Below are 15994 nucleotides of genomic sequence, written 5' to 3'. Positions count from 1 at the left end.
AAAAAAAAAAAAAAAAGAATTCCTGCTCAAAAAGAGGGGAATGGATGGGCAGCACCTGTGGCTCAAAGGAGTAGGGCACCAGTCCCATATACAGGAGGTGGTGGGTTCAAACCCAGTCCCAGCCAAAAACTGCAAAAGAAAAAAAAAGAGGGGAATAGAGACATACAATAGTCACTGGTCCATAGCAATCAAATTATGGTCTAGGCACAGTGGCTCATGCCTATAATCCCAACACTTTAGGAGACTGAGGCAAGGAGACTGCTTGAGGGCAGAGTTCAAAATAGCCTGGGCAATATGGCGAGACCCTGTCTCTTAAAAAAAAAATTAGCTAGACATGGTGACATGTGCCTATAGTGCTAGTTACTCAGGAGGCTAAGGCAGGAAAATTGCTTGAGCCTAGGAGTTTAAGGCTTCAGTGAGCTATGATCTTGCCACTGCATTTCAGCCTAAGTGACAAACTGACACCTGTCTCAGTAAAAAAGAAAGGAAGCAGAAAAGGACTTCATGATATACTTCTTGACCTTTGCTCACTTTGCCTATAAATTAGTAAAGCCAGGCTATAGGAGAAATCGGTTCTTCATTGATATCATTTCAAAAGTACAATTTCAGGCAGGTAGTGGTGGCTCATACCTGTAATCCTGGAACTCTGGTAAGCTGAGGCAGTGGGTTGCTTAGCTCAGGAGTTTGAGACCAGCCAGAGAAAGAGTGAGACTCTGTCTTTACTAAAACAGGAAAATTAAGGCCAGATGTGGTAGTTCATGGCTACAATCCTAGCACTCTGGGAGGCTAGGTGGATGGATTGCCTGAGCTCAAGAGTTCAAGATGAGCCTGAGCAAGAGTGAGGCCCCTAGGCGTTGTGGCAGACTGGTGTAGTCCCAACTACTTAGGAGGCTGAGGCAGGGTAGCTTGAACCCAAGAGTTTGAGGTTGCTGTGAGCTATGACGCCACAGCAGTCTACCAAGAGTGACAAAGTGAGACTGTCTCAAAAAAATAAAAAAATTAAAATAGGCTCAGTGCCTGTAGCTCAGCAGCTAGGGCACCAGCCACACATACTAGAGCTGGTGGGTTTGAATCCACCCTGGGCCTGTCAAACAATAAGGACAACTACAGCTATAAAATAGCCTGATGTTGTAGCAGCCACCTGTAGTCGCAGCTCACCTCCTTGGGAGGCTGAGGCAAGAGAATGGCTTAAGCCCAAGAGTTTGAGGTTGCTGTGAGCTGTGATGCCATAACACTCTACCCAGGGCAACAGCTTGAGACTGTCTTAAAAAAAAAAAAAAAATTAAAACAGAGGCTGGGCATCTGTAGCTCAGTGGTTAGTGTGCCAGTCTCATGCTCCTGGGGCTGGTGGGTTCAAACCCAGGTGGGCCTGCCAAACAAACAAACAGAAAAACCTAGCCTCAGTGCCCATAGCTAAGTAGGTAGGGCGCCAACCACATACACTGAGACTGGTGGATTTGAGCCTGGCGCAGGCCTGCTAAACAATGACAACTGCAATAAAAAAATAGCTGGGCGTGAGTTGTAAGTTGCTGTGAACTATGATGCCACAGCTCTCTACACAGGGTGACATGGTGAGACTCTGTCTCAAAAAACCCCCCAAAAACCTAGCCAGAAGTTGTGGCAGCTGGCACCTATAGTCCCAGCTACTAGGGAGGCTGAGGCAAGAGAATTGCTTGAGCCCAAGAGTTTGAGGTTGCTGTGAGCTATGATACCATGGCACTCTACCGATGATAACAAAATGAGACTCTGTCTCCAAAAAAATAAAAAAATAAAAAAACCCAGAAAAATTAGCCGGGCATCATGGTGGGTACCTATAGTCTCAGCTACTTAGAAGGCTTAGGCAAGAGGATCACTTGAGCCCAGGAGTTTGAGGTTGTTGTGAGCTATAATGTCATGGCACTTTAGCCTGTGCAATAGAGTGAGACTCAGTCTCAAAAAATAAATAAATTAATAATAAAAATAAATAAAAGTACACTTTCCATACAATTTTATTTTTTTTTTATTTTTTGCAGTTTTTAGCCGGGGCTGGGTTTGAACCCACCACCTCCGGTATATGGGGCCGGCGCCCTACTCTTTTGAGCCACAGGCACCACCCCACTTTCCATACAATTTTCTAGTTTATATATATGCCTACTACATTACAGGAAAGTAATCAAGTAGAACTTAATCTTCTAAAAGCTCCAGTAGTCAGGATCACTTTGGTATCATCATTTATTCAATTGCTGGACCATATCTAATTTTCTTCAGGTCACAATTTCAGTTAGTTTTTAATTTTTAAAAGCCAATCAGTTTATTCAATTTCCACCACTTGCATTCTATTCCCTTGTTAGACTCTAAATTAACATCACTTCAGTTTTGCTTTAGTACCTAATTAAACATTCATAGTTTAACTGAAAAATAAAAGCATACAAAATGCAATTCTGAAGCTCTCCTGATCCCTCCCTTTCCAGTCCCTGCGGTCCAGGGTCTAAATCAATGAGTCTCAACTAGGGGCTATTTTTCCTCCCACTTGTCCATTTTTAGTTGTCACAACTGGGGTTCTACCAGCATCCAACAGGTAGAGGCCAGAAATAGTGCTGATAATCATTCTACAGTACAGACGAACCACCCTCCCCCCGCCACAAACAATTACCTGGGTTGCACTTTGTGGCTCATACCTGTAATCCCAGTGTTTTGGGAGGCCAAGGTGGGAGGATCACTTGAGGCCAGAAGTTGATGACCAGCCTGGACAACACAGAAAGACCCTATTTCTAAAAAAGGAAAAAAAAAACAAAAAACCTAGGCATAGTAGCTTTTCATAAGGCTATTCTTAGCTACACATGAGGCTGAGGCAGAAAGACCACTTGAGTCCAGGAGTTTAAGGCAACAGTGAGCTGTGATTACACCATTGTACTCTAGCCTAGGCAACAAAGCAAAACTCTATCTCTAAAAGAAATAAAGAAGGAAAAAAAGAAAAAAGTGAATATTTCTTCCTGCCTGGTAATTTTAAAACTGACTGCTGAATCACCTATGCAACCAAATCTGAGGCTCAACTATATTAGCTATGTAGGTCCCTACTGCCTGAACATTTGTGTATTTCCCCATCTCCAACCAAGCTGGTCTTAATTCGTATTTTCCTTTTCCCCATTCTGGATTCTCTGGTCTTACTTATATTTTACCATCATTTTATCACATCTGTTCTTGCCACAAGTTGTCTCAATTAGTGTATAAAATGTGGTCAGGTATGAATAAAAAGTGAGGACAAGTAACAAGAAAACAATTACAACAGTGCTGCTAGATGTGTGTCCTACTTCCTCTGACAGCTCCAAGAACCCTAATGAAGGGAGTGAGGGTCACAGGAAACTTCCTGAAGGAGCTCATGACTGAGCTTAATACCAAAAGATTAGAGTACGTATTAATTAATGAAGATACCAGGGTCAGGAAATGTTCTAGACAAGAAATAAAAGCAGATACTACGGCACAGAGGTACAGAGGCTGCTACATTCCAAACAATGCAAGTTGTTTGCTTCTGCCAAAAGAGAGGGTGTTCTGGGAGTGGCAAAACATGACACTGAAGAGGTACTTCAGACACCATGCTAAGGACCCTGGACTCTCGCCAAAACAGCATGATCAGAAATAGAACAATCAGGAATTTGCTGTAATAATCCAAGGAATAAAGAACGATCCTCACAAATGATGACCCTTATCAGTTTCCACACTTTAGGCATCTTTAATTATTAATGCCATCCCTAAAATTCATTAGAAAAGAATCTAATTCCATCCTCACCCCATTCCCATCCCTTACCAACATTCATCTTTATAACATCACTGTTGAAAAATTGGGTCAATGATCAGTAAGCATGAAAGGACTAAGTCAATGGTCTTTGGGCAAAGACCAAAGAATCCTAATTCTATTCTCCTTTGCATCTGATACTATCTGGACTTACAAGCAGCTCTAATAAGAAAAACTAAGGAACTCTGATAGTTATCCATCTTATTCAGGACAAGCAACAAGAATTTGTTATGATTTTATGTCTCCAATTGTCCCAATCACAGTTTCTAATACAGAAATAAAACTGTTCAGTGTCTCCATCCTTGCCTCAGTTTGTTTCACAGAGATCTGTATTTCCGAGTTCTCAGGCTCCACCAGCAATTCTGTTAAGAAGAGACAGCCAGTATCATCCTGAGCACTGAGGTATGCTTTCCATGGTTGCGCCCCAGCCCTACTCATTGCGATGGTTTGGATGTTCACTACTTGAAGAGCCATCTGGAGAGTGTCAGGGTGGACTGTTCCCTGCCATGGCAATACGTGCTGATGAGCAACTTTGAGGCTAAGCCAAGTTTTCTCAAAATACTCAGCAGTAAGCTGGAGATTGGGAATTAGCATGAGGCTTCCAGAATCAGGGAGTTCTTGTATTCTCTCCTTGTTTTCTTCAGGAATCAGGGATCCTGGAAGAGTCAGAAAGCTTGTGTGAGAGATATCCTTAATCGAGAGGAGCTAAATTTTTTAACCTAAATTCCCATAAGTATACAATGTGTACTTCTGCCTTTGGACAAATGGCTTAAATAACCAATGAACCTCTAACTTGCTCACAAAGTCTTCAAATTTTAGCATACTCTACTTTTAGAAATCATTGCAAAGATAAAAATTTACCACGATAAAATATAAAATGTAATGACTATTTTTACCTGATGTGGCAAAAGATGTGGTGTTAGAAAGCTCTGGGCCATGACGCTTTGCCCCCTGGTATTTAGAAATAGTTGCCCAGCGGGCTTTGCCGTAGACTGGCACCAGTGTGTTGAAGTCTGAGGCCCAGCTGTTCACAGGTCTTTCTGCTGGATCCTCCAAAAGTCCAAGAGAAGGATCAGATTTTGGGCTACACAGGATCCGCCTAACTTCGTCAATGCCAACTAACAAGAGGCGATAATAAAAGAGACCTCGGTCCCGGACAGCCATATCCTTCTCTTCCTCTGAGGTAAGACAACAGATTGAGTTAATTAATCCCCTTCCTCCTATCCTCATGCCAACAATAATAGGAGAAAACAAAAATGAAGAGAAAACCCTATATAGTATTAACATTTTCTTGGGCCCCCAATACGACTTATCAAACAATGAAAACTAAGAGAATTTCTACTGTGGGTCATACCAAGTACTGTTTCCTTCTGAGAAACCTACCTATGCAGTAATGTAACAAACGTCCCAGCATGTCCTGGCACTCAGCAGGTCGAGAGAGGAAAAGGCGCAGCAGAGCCGTGAGTAGCTCCATCTTAACAGCTGGAAAAGTCTCTGATTTCACGTTGTCTACAAAGTCCTCTAATACATAAGGAGCATTGGGAATTCTTTCCCCGTGGACCCCAAGTAGCCAAATAAGTGCCTGCTTCCCCTATAGAATAAAAGAATTAGGACAGGTGCGCAATACTTGGCTGTCCAAAACACAGGACAGTGGGTGGTGTCTGTGTCTCAGTGGGTAGGGTGCTGGCCCCATATACCGAGGGTGGTGGGTTCGAACCCAGCCCCAGCCAAACTGCAGCAACAACAACAAAAAAACAGCCGGGCATTGTGGCGAGCACCTGTAATCCCAGCCACTCGGGTGGCTGAGGCAAGAGTATCACCTAAGCCCATGAACTGGAGGTTGCTGTGAGCTGTGATGCCACAGTACTCTACCGAAGGTGACAAAATAAAACTCTATCTCTAAAAAAAAAGGACAGTAAACAACCTAGTTTTGTTTTTCCCTTAGTGATAGTAAAAAAGGCATAATCTTTCATTTACTTCAATTTGCATTTTATTGATTACCCTCTATTACACTCTCTACAACAAATATGAACAAAATGTGTAAGAGGAAACTCAAAATTATCATAACCTTCGTTTTACTGGAAGCTACTCAGAGTCTAAATTTTTTATGAAAGTGGTTAATAAATTAATAACCTAGAGTGCACATCAGAGTTATCTCTGATGGCTTTTTTTTTTTTTGTCTGAGACAGAGTCTCACTATGTCGCCCTTGGTAGAGTACTGTGGTGTCACAGCTCACAGCAACCTCCAACTCGTGGGCGTAAGCAATTCTCTTGCTTCAGCCTCCCAAGTAGCTAAGATACAGGCACCTGCCACAACGCCCAGCTATTTTGTTCTTTTTTGTAGTTGTTATTGCTGTTTGGCAGGCCCGGGCCACGTTCAAACCCGCCAGCCCTGGTGTTTTGTGGCTGGCACCTTAGCCACTGAGCTACAGGCACCAAGCCTGTAATGATTCTTAAAAAATACATCTGTCTAGGCTCACCACTCCTGAATATTTAAGCCAGTAGACCTGGGATGAAGCCCAAATCTGTAAAAATTCCATAAATGATTCTGATTCTCATTCCAGCTAAAAACTCCATGCTCTAAATTTCTTACTCAAAAATATTCAAAAAAACAATGGCACCACAAAGTATTTATAATAAAAACCATAGATAAAGGCTAGGCATGGTGGCTCACACCTGTAATCCTAGCACTCTGGGAGGCTTAGGTGGGTACACTGCCTAAGCTCACAGGTTTGAGATCAGCCTGAGCCACAGCAAGACCTTGTCTCTAAAAATAGCTGGATCTTGTGGCAGGCAGTGGTAGTTGCAGCTATTTGGGAGGCTGAAGCAAGAGAATCGCTTGAGCCCAAGACTTTGAGGTTGTTGTGAGCTATGAGGCCACAAAACTCTACTGAAGGTGACAAAGTGAGACTCTGTCTCCAAAAAAAAAGATAAATCCCATTTTTATTTTTAATTTATTTCCTATAATACTTTTGAGAAAGGATCTCTGTCATCTAGACTGGAGTACAGTTACACGGCTCACTGTAGTAAGTCCAACTCCTGGGCGAGGAGTCCAACTCCTCCTCAAGCGAGGCCTCAGGCTTAGCCCTCTCCTAAGTACCTAGGACTATAAGTGTGTGCCACCATGCCCAGGTAATCTTTAAAATTCTTTTATTTATTTATTTATTTATTTATTTTTGAGACAGAGCCTCAAGCTGTCCCCCTGGGCAGAGTGCCGTGGCATTACAGCTCACAGCAACCTCCAACTCCTGGGCTCAAGCGAGTCACCTGCCTCCGCCTCCCAAGTAGCTGGGAACACAGGCGCCCGCCACAACGCCCGGCCATTTTTGGTTGCAGCCGTCATTGTTTGGCGGGTCCGGGCTGGGGATTCGAACCCACCACCTTAGGTGTACGTGGCTGGTGCCTTAGCCGGTTGAGCTATAGGCGCCGAGCCTAAAATTCTTTTAGAGATAGGGTTTCACCACGTTGGTCAGGCTGGTCTTAAACTCCTATCCTAAAAAAAAAAAATCCTCCTACTTCAGCTTCCCAAACTGCTGGGATTACAGACATGAGCCACCATGTCTGGCCTATTTTATAATTTATTTCCCCTCTAAAGCCAAAGAATCTGTGGTGGCAATCAATTCTAAGAGTTTCCACTTCTAACACAGGATAGAAAGAATAATCAGATTCTGTCTCAGAGAGCAGGGTCCCAAGCATTCCCCTTCTACCTAGAAGTAAAGGAGAATTACAGTCTACCTCACTATCTTGAATGTTCTCCTCACAGCCGGGCAGGGCCTGACACACAGCTTCGGTACACTGAGGACACAACCAAACCAGGTCTCGGAAAGTCTGCACCACCACTACAACACATCCCAGGATATAAGAATACAGGATTAAAGCCTCCCTGTAGGAAGAAATCTTAAGAAGAGTCATATATTCAGACTTGATTTCTGGCTGAATTTCTTTAAAACTGGTTTTGGAGGGGTGGTCAATGATTATCTGGGAAATGCAATCACATGGTAATAATTTCTTGAAGCAATCTCTTATCAGATTGCATGAGGATAATGAGCTAATGGATAGGAAAGCATTTTGTAAAATGTAAAGCTTTGTGCAAACGTGGGGTAGTGTTGCTACTGAATGATACTCTAAATTTAGATAGTGTAAACGGAGCCATCATGACTGGGACTATGGTGAGGCAAGGGAGGTGTATCTAGGGTGCAAAATGTAAGAAGACATACAGAGTTGGTTACTACATGAACCTGAGAATTTTTTGTTTTTTGAGACAGAGTCTCACTCTGTCACCTTGGATAGAGTGCTGTGACATCACAGCTCACAGCAACATCAAACTCTTGGGCTCAAGCAGTCCTCTTGCTTCAGTCTCCCAAGTAGCTGGGACTACAGGAGTGTACCACTAAGCCAGCTAGTTTTTCTATTTTTTTTTAAATCTTTTTTTTTTTTTTTTTGGAGACAGAGTTTCACTTTCTCACCCTTGGTAGAGTGCCATGGCAGCATCACACTGCTCATAGCAACCTCTAGCTCTTGGGCTTAGGTGATTCTCTTGCCTCAGTAGAAGGTGGGCAAGGCTTAGGTGATTCTCTTCCCAAGTAGCTGGGATTATAGGTGCCCACCACAATGCCCAGCTATTTTTTTGCTGCGGTTTGGCTGGGGCCCAGTTTGACCCCACCACCCTCGGTATACAGGGCTGGCACCCTACTCACTGAGCCACAGATGCCGCCCCTAGTTTTTCCATTTTTAGTGTAGACTGGGTTTTGCTCTTGCTCAGGCTGATCTCAAACTCCTGAGCTCAGGCAATCCTCCCACCTCAGCCTCCCAGAGTGCTAGGATTACAGGTGTGAGCCACAGCACCCACCAGTAAAAGCTTTCTTTAATTTTGCATCCTAGGCACCTTGCTTGCTTTACCCTTGTTGTAGCCTGGAAGCCACCACCTACAGTATTTGGTCATAAAAGAAAAAGAGGGATAAAAACGGGGAAATAATAAGCAAAGTCATCCTGGTACCCTTCCTTATCTACCATACAGCCTTGCAGACTCATGGTAGCCTGAAGGCTCAATACTCCGTTAGATGTATACACTGTATGCTTCTCTGACAGCAACAGATGATGATATAAAGAAAAGTTAAAACCTCTGTATTACTCCTTCAACAACAAATATTTTTTAAACAACTACTACAGGCCAGACATTTGTCGAAAAGCTCCTAGAAAGGTAGCCATTACCTGTGGTAATGTGCTCTTGTCGAAGCCCTAGCAACTCTGTTAGAATCTGTACACACTGATCTGTGTAAGTCCTAGCAATGCCACCTGCAGAGAAAGCAAAGAAAAAGATCAAGTCAGATACTAATACTTCATTCTAGAATTATTTCCCACCAAAGACAAAAGGATCAGAGATTACCAAAAAAAAAAAAAAAAAAATCACCTCTTATTTGATGAAATAAAAGAATCTAAGTTTGCTATAAATGGAACTTCAGTAAAAAGCATTCCATTTTTTTTCCATAGACTACTAGAAAATTAAAAGTTCATTAAAAAAAAGAATTTCTCATTGAACAAGTTTGGGAACTTACAGTACAAAGGTTTTTATGTGGCAGCCAGATATATGAAGCACTGTTTCTGTTGAAACATACCCACAAAGGATATTCCTGATGGAAACACTTGCCAGCAGTCTCCTGACTGTAGGGATTTCTATTCTCTCCTTTGTTCCCTTTTCTCTGCCCCTAAAAATAATCATGCTTTATTTTAAATACGAGGGTTCCTCCATCTCCTCTTACACTTCAAAACACTCCAAAACCTAGCTCCTTAGCTTTTAGTTTTGTTATTTTCTCCCAGAGACAGGATATCGCTCTGTTACCCATAGCTCACTGCACTCTCAAAACTCCTGGGTTTTTTGATCTTCCTGCCTCAGGCTCCCGAGTAGCTGAGACTACAGGCATGTGCCACCACACCCAGCTAATATTTTAACTTTTCTCTAGAGATTCGCTCAGGCTGGTCTCAGACTCCTGGCCTCAAGCAGTCTTCCCACTTCAGCCTCCCAAAGTGTTGGGATTTCAGGCATGAACCACAGCACCTGGCCTGCTTTCAGTTTTGAGTTACTCTAGGCTTTTACATCCTAGACAGGATAATATGAAAAGGTCTAGGAGGTTTAAGATTTATTTTGTATTGGTCTATACTCAGCACAACACACAGTCTATAGCAGAAGTTCAGTAATGAACTGACGTAGGACTCAGAACCAAAAAAACTGGATTATAGTCCTAGTTTGGAACTATATGATCTTCTGGCAATTTGATAACCTTTTTTTTTTTTTTTTTTTTTTTTTTTTTTTTTGAGACAGAGCCTCAAGCTGTCCCCCTGGGCAGAGTGCCGTGGCATTACAGCTCACAGCAACCTCCAGCTCCTGGGCTCAAGCGAGTCTCCTGCCTCCGCCTCCCAAGTAGCTGGGACCACAGGCGCCCGCCACAACGCCCGGCTATTTTTTGGTTGCAGCCGTCATTGTTGTTTGGCGGGTCCGGGCTGGGGATTCGAACCCGCCACCTTAGGTGTACGTGGCTGGCGCCTTAGCCGGTTGAGCTATAGGCGTCGAGCCTTGATAACCTTTTTTTGTGCAAGACTTTCTTCACTTTGAGTAACACTTGCTACTTTTCCTGATTGCTTTGCAAGTCTGTGGTAAGATGATGTATAGGACAGCATTTTGGACAGAAGACAACAACAATTTTAAGTTGCCTGTATTCTCTATCCTAGAAGATACACAGCAACACTTGGGGGGAAAAATCTCCCTTGTTTGTAGTCACTGCCCCAATTCTTGAGTGCATGGTAATTTATCTCTGAAGCAAGATTCATGCCCTTTGGCTTTCTATGTTCTTCTGACCATAGCTTTCTAACTGGCTGGTCTAGCTTCTCAAAAGGAAAAACAGCAGACACCTACCTATGGCAAAGATGGCAGCCTGTGAAAAGTCAGCAGACACATCAGTGCAGTACCCACGGAGCTCCTCCAGCACCTGCTGCACGTTCTCATCATTCACCAGCTCACAGAGCACCTCCACCTTCTGCAGTTTGATGTAGTGGGGCTCCGAGTAGGAGCAAAAAAACTTTTTATAGTGGCTGCTAAAATGACCTGGCAAACTATGCAAGATCTGGCGCACGTGGCAAAGGGCAACAAAACAGAGTTCCCGGCTCTCTGAAGAACAGGCAGCTAGCAAAGGGCCCTTGACTCGCACAAGCACATCTGTTTGTACATGTGGAAATTTTTTTGCCAAGATCAGGAAGAGTTTTGTGGCTCCCATCACCACACCTGGGCTACTGCTTTTGAGAAAGCTGTCCAGCAAATTGAGAATGTCAAACAATTCTTCCTCACTGCGGGGTTGGTAGCGTAGCAGAAAGTTCAATACTTCAGCCTGGCCCCATTGGTCCAATTTTGACATACTATACCAAAATGAAACAAAAGCACTATTTTATCAACAAAATTAGCTCCATGCTACTGCCACATAACCAGTCAGCTATTCATCATAACAAATAGGCTATTGCATATTGAATCATTCTTTTTACATACTATTAATATGTAACAGTAACACAAAATAGTCTTTAAATTCTAAGATGAGCTGATGGTATAAATGCACACTCAATTAAGGCCAAAGATGTGATCAGTATAGACAGGGTACTGATTCTCTACATTTTAAGACACTGTAAGTACCTTAATTTGGGAGGACATAGGAACCAATTGGAGATAGGAGGAACCTATCTCTTCAGGATGTTCCTTCTATCTCTCTATATTACCAAGAGAAACTAAGATTGTAAAAAAAAAAAATCCTGACAGTGAAATGTAAGGAAGTTAAAAATTATGGTTATATGGTTATGGCTTAGTGCCCATAGCACAGTGATTACTGCATCAGCCACATACACTGAGGCTGACAGGTTCAAACACAGCTGAACCAGCTAAACAACGACAACTATAACAAAAAATAGCCAGGCGTTGTGGCAGGTGCCTGTAGTCCCAGCTACTTGGGAGGCTGAGGCAAGAGAATTGCTTAAGCCCAAGAGTTGTAGGTTGCTGTGATGCCATAGCACTCTACTGAGGGTGACGTAGTGAGACTCTGTCTCAAAAAAAAAAAAAAAAATTATGGTTAACTTTCCTTTCCACCTTACAAAAGTTGTTCAAGACTTCGTAATTCAACACATCAATAAGATTCCATTATGTTGCAAATCTCATAATAAAAAAAGCAGTAAGGCATCCAAACCGATTTAAGAGATGGTGGGCAATGGGCTTATTGATGACAACACCTCCTTCCTGTTTCAGAATTTCCTCTAGAGACCTCAGGCAGTTCACAACCACAATCGGATCCTGGTCACGCAGCAAACTGTATAACTCATTTACCAGGGCACCATCTGTAAAAAAAGAACAAAGATCTCAGATAAAGAAGAAAAGCTTCAGAGTCACAGGGATAGAGCCAGAGTAATAGTTCCCGACAGACAAAACTGAGCTCCTCTGCCACAAAAACCACAAAGGCAATAACAAAGTACAAGGCAAAAAAATTGTCATCTCCAGACTATTCTAAATGGCTAATGCAAAGGCTCTCACCTGTACCCCAAAGAAAGAACTTCTTTAACCTCAGAAAATACCAAGCTCTATAGCCTACTTAAAGAGACATGTTAAAAATGGGGTCACATTTTTATTTTCTACCACAACTACATAATCTTAAGCGACATTCATAATAGAAGAACAAATATTGGTCATGAGAGGTTACACCGAACTTACCCACTTCAGCGTCTCCATGAAGATTATGCATCTTGGCACAACCAAGGACTGCTACCCTCCTGACATATGAAGCCTTATCCCGTAAGCCATTGAGAATAGGTTGTTGGATATATTCCTGCACACCAGGCATCCTAAGCAACACATCCTAGAGTTAGCCAGATCCTGAAAAGCTTATACCAAACTTAAAAAGCCATAATTTCATAATTTCACTTTTCATTTGGAATAATGCTGCACAGGTAGAAAGAAAGATATATAGATAATAGTTTAGAAATCTTTAACCAAAACTGAGGGCTATCTTACGAGAATGAGTATGGAAAACTCCCTTTAACCACATGATATTACTTATTACGTCAAAGTAATAGCTAAAAATCTGAGTTCAGGGTACAATACTGTTTTCCCAGGGTACAATACTATTAAGAAGCTCAGGGCAGCGCCTGTGGCTCAAAGGAGTAGGATGTTGGCCCCACATACTGGAGGTGGTAGGTTCAAACCCAGCCCCAGCCAAAAACTGCAAAAAAAAAAAAAAAAGGCAACTCAGTGCCAGGCGCAGTGGCTCACACCTATAATCCTAGCACTTTGGGAGGCTAAGGGGAGTAGACTGCCTGAGCTCACAGGCTTGAGACCAGCCTGAGCAAGAGCAAGACCTTCTCTCTAAAAATAGACAGGCGTAGTAGCCTATAGTCCAGCTACTAGGGAAGCTCACTCATGAGGACCTTTTGAGCCCAAGAGTTTGAGGTTGCTGTGAGCTATGATAATGCCATGCCACTGAACCCCAGGACAACAGAGGGAGACTGTCTCAAAAAGAAACCTGCATCATGATCTCCAGAATTCATCAGCCACTGAGGACTAGCCAGGGAAGAGGATGCTTACCTAAGGCTACACATGCTCCGTAGTGCCAGCCCTCGCACCATCGGGTTGGGGTCTGAGCAGTCTTTGCACAGTGTGTTGATGGCAAGAAGAGCCAGATCTGGTTTTAGGGGTGCATAAGTGCACATGTACAGATAAACCAACTTCTTCTGAACGATGTCCACAGTGGCACTGGCCTTCACCATTTCCATGAAAACACCAGACATGTCCAAGCCCTGAGTCATGTGCCTGAAACCAACACACAAGGCAGAAAGAAATAAAATACAAAATCTCCAACTTACAGTGGAAGAGGTTTACTTACATATGTACTGGTTATCCAACAAGATTATGATCTCTTCCAAGTAAGTAATTAGGGCTACCTTGTCTATACATCACAATACTTCACACCATGGGCCTGGAATAAACATTATTCTTCTATCCATTCAATACTTATTGAATCCCTTGTACATTCTAGTGAAATTCCACTTTTCTATCCAAGGACGTGCTCTGGGGACAGAATCTTGAAAAAGGTATGACCTCTGGGAATTAAAAGTCTATTAAGGAGCCAGACAAGAAAATCCCTAATTCCATACAATAGACAAGTATTTAAACAGAAGTAATATGCAAGGTATAGAACACCACTAATTATAGCACAATAGATAAGTACTAAAACAGAAGTTATGCACAAGGTATAAAAGGGATCCAGAGGTTTGACAATGGCAGGAAGTCAGAGAATCACTTCACAGAGGAAGTAATACTGTAGCTGAATGAGCAGGAGCTCACCAGGCAGATGTGACAGAGCACAGCTGAGGCATGTAGATATGAGCAAGAATAACACACTCTTTTAAGAGTATGCAGGTAGTTGGATTAATAGGTTGCTCCTTGGCTGCTATGTTTGGACTTCATTCTGTAGATTATCGTTTCACTAAGGTCTCTTATGGGTATTAGCTGAGATGTTTGTTGAATATATACATTCTCCTGTATTCCATCCCACCCTACTGAAATCAGAATCAATCTTTGGACTGGATAAAAAATCTGCATTTTTATGCCAGGTGCAATGATTCATACTTGTAATCCTACTACTCTGAGAGGCCGAGGCAGGTGGATTGCTTGAGCTCAGGAGTTCAAGACCAGGCTGAGCAAGAGTGATAATCTATCTCTACCAAAAACAGAAAAACTAGCCAGGCGTTTGGGGGGGCACCTGTAGTCCCAGCACTCAGGAGGCTAAGGTAGGAGGATCGCTTGAGACTAAGAGTTCAAGGTTGCCGTGAGCTATCATGCCATGGCACTGTACCCAGAGAGTGTCTCAAAAAACATAAAAGAGAATAATCTGTATTTTACAATAAATCTGTATTCTGTGCACACTAAAGTTCAGATTTGCAAATGGGAAAATTCTGACTGAAATGTGGCAAAGTGGCCTTTAAGTAAGCTTCTGCAATTGCTTTGGTGATAAAGGCCCTTAGCCAGAACAACAATGCCAGTAAAAAGGAGAGGATGGAGGCTTCAACCTTCAGAAGCCAAGGATCAGGTGTCATTAAGGTTGACTTGGCTGGCTAACACTGGCTGACATTCACCAACACAATTATAAGCAGAAGGACAGATTTGGAGAGAAGAGAAGAATGTCGGCGCTATTTTGCACAAACTTTTGATAAATTACCCAGGTAGCAGTGGGATATGTGGGTCTGAGGCCTGCACTTAGATATATCATAGGTCCAGGTGTCAGCAGTAATTGTTCAAGCCCATGACAAGTGGAACCACCCAACTGAGTAAAAGATGTCACACAAGGAAGACTGAGATGGTACTCCAGAGAAGGACGATGAAGACCGAATCATACAACTGCCGTGTATGGACGTTCATTTACTCTTCCAGTGCGGCCAGGGTATTGAGTCCAGATGGGGACTGCTAAGGGGGTGAGGGTGGGGGCATTTATGAAGCTAAAGGTGTTGGGTGATACCTAATTACTCGTTGGATGACATTCCGGTAGCGCAGCCTATCAGCTTGAATGTGAGGATTACACAGAGCCTTCTTCAACTCCTTCACCACGTCCTCAGAGCCAAGGTAAGGCATCTTCTCTAACAGTCACGGGGCAGTTCCCACAAATCCCTGGGTAACTCCCGGGCTCGCAGGCGCGGTGCGGGAGCCTGAATAAAGGAAAAAGACCACGGCGTGCTCTCGCCCCAGGCCCGGAACCCAGGCCCTCCGACACGCTTCAACCCCTCCGCCCCGCGGCGAGCCCCGCCAAAGGCCGTTCAAGCCCCACCCTAGACCTGCAGGCTGTCCGCTCCGCCGACAGCCCACTCGGCGACCTCTAAGCCCTCGGCCCGATTCCAACCCCACCGCCGAGTTCCGTAGACCCCTCCCTCTGCAGTTCCAGCCTTTCCTGCGCCTCCGCGCCGTTGCCGTCACGGATAAGCCCAATCAGGCTCTCTGCGGAAGTCCCGCCCCTTCTCCCGGGGAACAAACAGAGCAGCCGCCACTCTCCTAGCGAGCGCAGAGCGTAGTGCGCGCCCAGACCTTAGGGTGCCCTTCCCCCAGCCTCTCACCTCCTGGCGCAGCCGCACGGCCCCCTCGCGGCGATCGGTAATCGGGTGCTTCGGCCTGTCTCCTCCCAGCAGCGCGCGCTTTGAGCGCCGGGCCTG

General features: G+C 43.7%; 1 protein-coding gene across 1 annotated transcript; it reads right to left on the bottom strand.

Moving 5' to 3' along the window:
- Positions 1 to 3147: 3147 nt before the first annotated feature.
- Positions 3148 to 15751, bottom strand: AP4B1 (adaptor related protein complex 4 beta 1 subunit). Its single transcript, XM_003793852.3, has 10 exons — positions 15310 to 15751; positions 13380 to 13604; positions 12510 to 12640; positions 11992 to 12139; positions 10683 to 11179; positions 8984 to 9067; positions 7508 to 7611; positions 5156 to 5363; positions 4669 to 4950; positions 3148 to 4428 (listed from the first exon to the last, which is right to left on the bottom strand). Exons 1-10 carry the CDS (start codon positions 15420 to 15422, stop codon positions 4001 to 4003), a joined length of 2220 nt encoding a protein of 739 aa, XP_003793900.1. The 5' UTR covers positions 15423 to 15751; the 3' UTR covers positions 3148 to 4000.
- Positions 15752 to 15994: the final 243 nt, after the last annotated feature.

Source organism: Otolemur garnettii, unplaced genomic scaffold (assembly GCF_000181295.1).
Source record: "Otolemur garnettii isolate 467f Iridium unplaced genomic scaffold, OtoGar3 scaffold00073, whole genome shotgun sequence".
Lineage (NCBI taxonomy): Eukaryota > Metazoa > Chordata > Mammalia > Primates > Galagidae > Otolemur > Otolemur garnettii.
Note: the sequence above shows the minus strand (reverse complement) of the source record. Positions and strands in the feature narration are given on the sequence as shown.